Source organism: Pan troglodytes, chromosome 10 (assembly GCF_028858775.2).
Source record: "Pan troglodytes isolate AG18354 chromosome 10, NHGRI_mPanTro3-v2.0_pri, whole genome shotgun sequence".
NCBI lineage: Eukaryota > Metazoa > Chordata > Mammalia > Primates > Hominidae > Pan > Pan troglodytes.
The window spans coordinates 20,279,958-20,287,691 of NC_072408.2; the positions used below are offsets into that span (position 1 = coordinate 20,279,958).

Here is a 7,734-nt window from a genome sequence, read left to right on the forward strand (position 1 = left end):
GGTCCTTGAATAATGTCATTTCGTTCAATGTAGTTTTGTAATAATACTGATGAGGAAAAATAATCGCTTCCTGGCTGGGGCTGTTGTCTGTGTGGAGTTTACTCCTTCTCCCCTTGTCTGTGTGGATTTTCTCCAGGTATTCCAGTTTCCTTCCACACCCCGGAGCTGTGCACGTTAGGTGAATTGGCGTGTCTAGTTTGTCCATTCTGATTGTGTGTGTGAGTGTGTGTGAGTGAGTGTGCCCTGTGATGCAATGGCCTCCTGTCCAGGGTGGTTGCCTGCCTTGTGCCCTGAGAGGCTGGGAGAGGCTCTGGCCACCCATGACACTGAACTGGAATAATTGGGTAAATAACTATCTTACTTGTTTTTGTTAATCTTTCATAAATGTATGCATAACTCATTTTTATTTTATTTTATTTTTTTGAGACAGGGTCTTGCTCTGTCGCTCAGGCTGCAGTGCAGTGGCATGATTGTGGCTCACTGCAACCTCGACTCCCCGAGCTCAAGTGATTATCTCACCTCAGTCTCCCAAGTAGCTGGGACCACAGGCACGCGCCACGACACCCAGCTAATTGTTTTGTATTTTTTGTAGAGACAGTGTTTTGCCATGTTGCCCAGGCTGTTCTCGAATTCCTGGACTCAAGCCATCTGTCCACCTTGGCCTCCCAAAGTGTTGGGATTACAGGCATGAGCCACCATGCCAGGTCCACTTTTATTTGAGTGTTTAATATTGTAATTGCTTTTGTCTTTATTTAAAAGTTTGGTGATGTTTTCGTGATCAGAAATATGCTGTAGGAATTTAACTCTGGTGTATATCAATTAGCCTATGTTCAAACTGATTTTGTTATATGTTGTTTTGCTTAAAGTCACAATTTCCAAGAAGCTATCAATGACGTTAAACAAGGACTTCCTGTACTATATGACCCAGCCATTCCACTTCTAAGTATTTACCTGAGAGAAATGAAAGGATAAATCCATATAGAGCCTAGTACATGAATGTCCATAGCAGCTGTGTGTGTGTAGTAGCTGTGTCTGAAATAGCCTAAATGTCCGTCAACAAGGGAATAGATATACCATTGTGGAATATCTGCATAATGGAATCTTGGTCAGCAATAAAAAGGAAGGAACTATGATACACCCAACAACATGAGTGAATCTCAAAATAATTATACTGAGTGAAGGAAGCCTGGCCGGGCGCGGTGGCTCATGATTGTAATGCCAGCACTTTGGGAGGCAGAGGTGGGCGGATCACTTGAGGTCAGGAATTCGAGACCAGCCTGGCCAACATGGTGAAACCCTGTCTCTACTAAAAATACAAAAATTAGCCGGGCATGGTGGTGCATGCTTGTAATTCCAGCTACTCGCGGGAGGCTGAGACAGGAGAATCACTTGAATTTGGGAGGGAGAAGTTGCAGTGAGCCGAGATCATGCCACTGCACTCCAGCCTGGGTGACAGAGACTCTGTCCCCCCTCAAAAAATAAAGAAGGAAGCCAGACAAAAGAGAGCACATGCTTCATGATTCTATTTCCCTAGAATTCTAGAAAATACAAACCATGGAGGAAGGGAGACAGTGAGCCCTAACAAAAGTGCACCAACAGTTTTAGGTGTAGTGGATATGTTCATTATCTTGACTATGTTGATGGTTGCATGGATGTCTACGTATGTCAGAATTGTTCAAATTGTATAATTTAAACAGTGTATATTATTGTATGTCAATTATATCCCAATTAAGTTGTTAAAAAAGATGTCAAAAGGTATCTATTCACTTTAAAAAACATGATCTTTTCTAAATGATTCAAAATTAAATGTTTTAAGCCAGCAAGATTTACCACTATGTTTAATCCACAATTTTATTTAGAAAAATTTAGTTAATCCATTTTTTTTTTAAGATGAAGTCTTTCTCTGTCACCCAGGCTGGAGTGCAGTGGCACGAGCTTGGCTCACTGCAACCTCCGCCTCTTGGGTTCAAACAATTCTCCTGCCTCAGCCTCCCGAGTAGCTGGAACTACAGGTACATGCCACCATGCCTGGCTTATTTTTTGTATTTTGGTAGAGACGGGGTTTCACCATGTTGCCCAGACTGGTCTCAAACTCCTGAGCTCAGGCAATCCACCTGTCTCAGCTTCCCAAAGTGTCAGGATTATAGGCATGTGCCATTGCGCCCAGCCCCCAAATATTTTTAGAATTAAAATTATTCAAAGAATTTTTCTTAGAGTTGAATGAGTCTATGTTGGTCATCTATGAGAAGGAAAATCAGTCAGAAGGAAATAGAAGAGGTTTGTAAATGCATCTATTTGCCACGACACTCTTAGGCTCATAGAATTAACTCTCCAAAGGGAAATTATAGAAGCCTCATTGCCATAAAACCCAACTGTGTACAAAGACCTCAGCTAAGAACAGAGCTCAAAACTTATAAACCCTTTCATCCAAAGATACAAGCTTTTCCAGATACCAATTAACAAAATCTTGTACCATGGTATGAGCAGAGGGGTACACTCATTGCTATTTAACAGATATTGAATTGGAACCCCCAAGAGCTCAGACAACCTGTCTGAGGTCATCTGGCGAGGCAGCTCCTGACTCCGGGTGAAGCTTAAGAGTTCTGCCTTCTGGCCCTGCCCTGCCTGACTCCAACCAACAAAGAACTCTCTGACCCTAAACCAGACCAAGTAGGGGGAAGAAAATTCATGGTTTAACCAGTTTGCATTGGAACCAATGTGGTGTTAGAGGCCACACCAAGGGTGGGAACCAGTGGGTCGAATTCTAAATCCATCTCATTTCTCTACTTTTTCCCTCCCTACTTTGGACCAGTCCATTGCTGTCTTCGTTGAACTCTTTGTGGCTTGACAGAATATATTATTGCATCCTTTTTGCATAAAGGAGAGATTCTTACAATTTCATTGGACTGTGGGACACTCAATCCTACTAGATTGATTATGGTGATAAATTTGGAGACTCCTGGAACCTGGGAGGGAATTACTGTCAGATCCAAAGCAACAGCAAATGGAAGATTTACCAAATACTGGGAGAAGTTTACCCTGGACTTTTGAGGAATACTGTAGCCTTTAGATGTGTCAGGGGCTCCCCCTTGTCTGGACTGGGATTCCTGGTTGGCTTTGACTCCCGAGGGTGGAGGAACTGGTTAATTTAGATGTTGGATTCTATAATTAGAGGCAATCTTTTTCCTGGATGACATATGGTGAGATGTTCTACCAATGTAGAAGGTGTCTATTATGCACTTATTCTGCAGTTCTTACAGTAATATTTGACTTATTTGGCAATTATTCATACATGGCAGACACAGCCATCTGAAACACAGCTGAAACCAGCAGGATGCAAAAAAGGCCTTTGGGTGGCCAACATGGACATCAAAAAATCTTCGAACTATTCTGTATCTCTTCAACACTATTCACTTTTATTTCAGGCATGACCTAGTAAGCTTAATTATGATCTACAGCGGATTAGAACCAGCACATTAATGGGGCAGGGGGAAACTTTAGAAACAGAAGCTAGAAGTTAGCAGTTTTATGATGAGGGAGGAGACAGGAGAATTATAAAAGCACAAATAAGAATGCAGAAAATGTAATGATTTGAGGTAAGGGCAAACAGCTCTCCAGAACTCATGAGTCCAAGAGTTCATTATTTTTCTTCATCGAAGTTAAATATTAGAGGTTGTAATTATTTCTTTTACAAACATATATTGGAAGCCTGGATACTGTACCTGGCACTGGGTATGTAATGACAGACATGGTCCTGCCCTAATAGAAGGTAATAAATTATGTTGAGTAAACTTTAGAAAAACGGGGAATAATATATTTAGAAAGATTTCCATAACAATTAAAAATGTTTAAATGACTTCACTCCCCAAATTGTAAGCTCCAAGAATCTGAATCAATTATGTAGAACAGCTTATTTCCCACTAGACCTAATAAATGAGGCATTAATTATATTAGCATGACATTGTTATTAGTTTTAAATGAAGAGCAGTAGACATATATGTTCTAGTCTGAAGACACAGATGTCTGCTGTATTCTTTAATTATTACCAGCTCCTGTGACCTTACATATTTCAGCTCAGTTAATGCAGCCCAGTGCCCCTGGGGTGAGGAGGCTGGGCACAAGCTCAAGAGCCTTTGGTGATTGGAGGTGACATATTCAAGGGAGAAGAAAGCAAAGACACAGAACAAGGGGTGCAAGGGGCCTTCCAATTTCTTTTCCTCTGTTTATGGGAGACCCTTATTACATTACGTTCTCTCGCCGCCCTCTGTCCCGGTTTCCCTTTCTCATGCATAGAAATAAAGGTCCAAAAGGAATAGATTTAATGGGCTTAGATCCGAGGGTGGAGCTGCCTGGGGATGTGCTGTGCATTTAAAGTAAAACAAAACAAAATGCCTCTTGATTGCCAGGGCAGGAAATTTCTGCCCAACTGGAAGGGCTGGTTGCTGGAATGCAGGAGAGTCCTTGAGAGGACTTTCTGGAAGGCTGGGGGAGGTGTGGCTGTGGGAGAGCTCCTCCGGGCACCCACGCCTCCCTGTGGACTGGCTGAGGAGTGACTCAAGTACCACAGGGGTGTCAGGGCAGTGAGATGAGTCGGAGCCAGCCCAGGGATCCGGTCCGAATGTGACCACATTCTGGCAGGGTCATCTCCGTGTCATGGAACACTGTGTGCCCAGCAGGCCAAAGACGACTGAGTTGAACAACTAGTTTAGAGCAGAATCAGGACCCAAGCCAGTGTTCAGCCATGCAGGAGGCCTCTCCTCACTAGCCTACTCACACTACAACCTTTTCTGTGTATTTTTCTCATCACTTACCCTTAGTACCTAGCACAGCTCCTGGTATGAGGTAAGTGTTCACTAATGAATGGATGGATGGATGGATGGATGGATGGACAGATGGATGGGTGGATGGATAGATCAAGTAAGTTCTTTGTTATCCTCTTATAATGTAACCAACTGCATTTCTGAAACGACTTGCCATTCCTGATTTAAAACACACACCTCCCAAGAAATAAAGCAAACAACACCATCCTGACCTAGGACATTTTGCAAAGCTCAAGGAAATTAATCAGATGCTAAAATTGGGAGAAATTGGACAAATTACCTCCAAATTATTATTATCCACTACTTCACAAAAATTTCCGTAGAATGAAAATAAATAGTTTTTTCCTTTCGTAGTAAAGAGTTTGGTGGTTTCCTGTTATAATTTTATTTTCATTTAGTGACGAAATATATACTCAGAAGTTGATGGTTAAACAAGTTTTGCGCTGAGGAGTGAGCAGTCTAATTATAATGAACACAAACAAGCATAACACACATACATGCTTCTCTCATCAAAATAACCTGCAGGCAGGGCCTCCGTTCTATAGCTTCTGAGTACCTTTTAAGTATGGTGTCCAGGACGTCAGTCTGTTATGGAGGGAAGGACGGTGGCTTCGCCTCCTTGGAGCCTGACCTTTGAACCCACAGGTAAGCTGTAGCTGTCCTTCCCCACTGCTCTATGGACAGCACTGCTCAAAGTCCATCACAGAAGCCGGGCCACAAACTGCTACCAGTTACAACCAGTTAAGGTGCTTGCACCAAAATGTAAACCAATGATGTCAGGAAGCACACTTTCAGATTCTATTGATTTTTTAGAATAAGGCTTTCTAGACTAAAGATTGGTGCATTTTTTCCATAAAATGCCAGAGAGTGAGTATTTTAGGCTTTGCAGGACAGTCTCTGTCACAATGACTCAACGTTGCTCTCTAGGGGTGCCAAAGCTGCCAGAGACAATGCATAAGCGAATAGGTGTGGCCGTGTGCCAATATAACTTTTTTTTTTTTTTTTAGATGGAGTATTGCTCTTTTTTGCCCAGGATGGAGTGCAATGGCATGATCTCGGCTCACTACAACCTCCGCCTCCCGGGTTCAAGTGATTCTTCTGCCTCAGCCTCTCAAGTAGCTGGGATTACAGGCGCGTGCCACCACGCCCAGCTAATTTTTTATATTTTTAGTAGAGATGGGGTTTCACTATGTTGGCCAGTCTGGTCTCGAACTCCTGACCTCAGGTGATCCACCCACCTTGGCCTCCCAAAGTGCTGGGATTACAGGCATGAGCCACCATGCCTGGGAACTTTTTATAAAAATAAAAACTGGCACAGGTTGGAGATACCTAGTGGGTTGGATGGGCTTTGCTGGTGGGGACAAGGGACTGTATAGTTTGCTGACTTCTGTTCTAGATGAAGGAAGCTATTAATTGATTACATTCTGGCTCAAGCTCCTTGTTATGGAATAGACACCCCCTGAACACCACTGGACTGGACAACTTAGGAGGAGCCACACCAGACAGGGTCCCAAGGCCCTCCCAGCTGTGGCTGGTGAGACCACCAATGCAAATACTATGAGGAGGACCATAGTTTTTCTCCATGGATTTTTTTTTTTTTTTTTTTTTTTTTAATGAGATGAGGTCTTGCTCTGTCACCCAGGCTGGAGTGCAATGATGCAATCATAGCTCACTGCAGCCTCAACCTCCTGGGCTCAAGGATCAGGGACTACAGGTGCAGGTCACCATGCCCAGCTAACTTTTTAAATTTTTGGTAGAGACATGGTTTCACTATGTTGCCAGGCCTGGTCTTGAACTCCTGGCCTCAAGTGATCCTTTTGCCTGGGCCTCCCAAAGTGCTGAGATTACAGGCATGAACCACCACACCATGGAAAATGTTTTTACACGAGTAAGCATTTACCTACCCCTGGCTATATTGGCTTTCCTCTCAAACTCACCAATGGTGTTATCATCATTGCCAGCCTCATAGCTTCATTTAGTAAATGCCCACCAGACAGTTTCCTTGACCTGTCTTCTTCTCAGTCCTCTTCTTCACCCCCACCTACCTTCTTGTCTTTTCTCACTTCTATTTCTCTGTTCTGGTTAACTTAGTTTTTTGCAATCACTCCAGCTTCCCACTTTCTACCATTCACGGTGTCTGCTTCTACCAATATCACCCATATCACCCAAGGAAGATGCTCTTTTTCCCACTTGTAGTCACAAAATGGCCAGGGGCATGTATTTTTTCATCTTTCTTTCTTCTTCTTCTTCTTCTTTTTTTTTAGAGATGAGATGGAGTCTCACTATGTTGCCCAGGCTAGTCTCGAACGCCTGGCCTCAAGCGATCCTCTTGCCTCGGGTTCCCAAAGTTTTGGGATTGCAGAGGAGAACCACCATGGCTGGCTACTTTTGTCATCTTTCTTTCTGTTTAGGTGTCCACATCCTCTCTCTGAAGTTCTGTGATATTCAGATCTCCTGCCTCTGACTCCTCTGGGCCCTGGTTCTTAAAGACACCCCTGCCTTTGCCAGGAGTAGGTTTCCATGCTATGTTTCCCATTGCTGAGTCCTTCTTTCCCTTTCTACCTAGTTTCCTAAGTTGCTGTCCCTGGCCTCTTGGTCCTCTCTTCTGGGTTGCTATCAAGAAGCACCAGTGTTTTCTCAGTCTGAAAAGTTAGTAGGTTGATCCTTCCTGTCTCTATCTTTCTTGTTCCATTCAGGGTCTTTGACACTGAGCCTTTCTGTTGGTTTGTACTCTCATAGTCAGCACGCTGAACCATAGATTTTTGCAGGAGCCAACCTCCCCCACTGGATTGACAGGGCTTTTTAAACATGGAACCCTTATTATCTAGCTAGTACCTGGCACCTGGTGTGTATTTTATAAATTCATTAGGCTGAGGACTGTACGGATCCATCCTTAGCTCCATGATTTCTTGTA

At 43.3% G+C, this 7,734-nt stretch overlaps 1 protein-coding gene across 1 annotated transcript in view; it reads left to right on the top strand.

Moving 5' to 3' along the window:
* FAM234B (family with sequence similarity 234 member B) overlaps positions 1–6,242 on the top strand; it is a 92,954-nt gene extending 86,712 nt beyond the window's left edge. Inside the window, exon 12 of the mRNA XM_054664094.2 lies at positions 5,828–6,242. Coding sequence (XP_054520069.1) covers positions 5,828–5,913 — 86 coding nt within the window. The 3' untranslated portion in view covers positions 5,914–6,242. The remainder of the gene's footprint in view (positions 1–5,827) is intronic.
* The last annotated feature ends 1,492 nt before the right edge of the window (positions 6,243–7,734 follow it).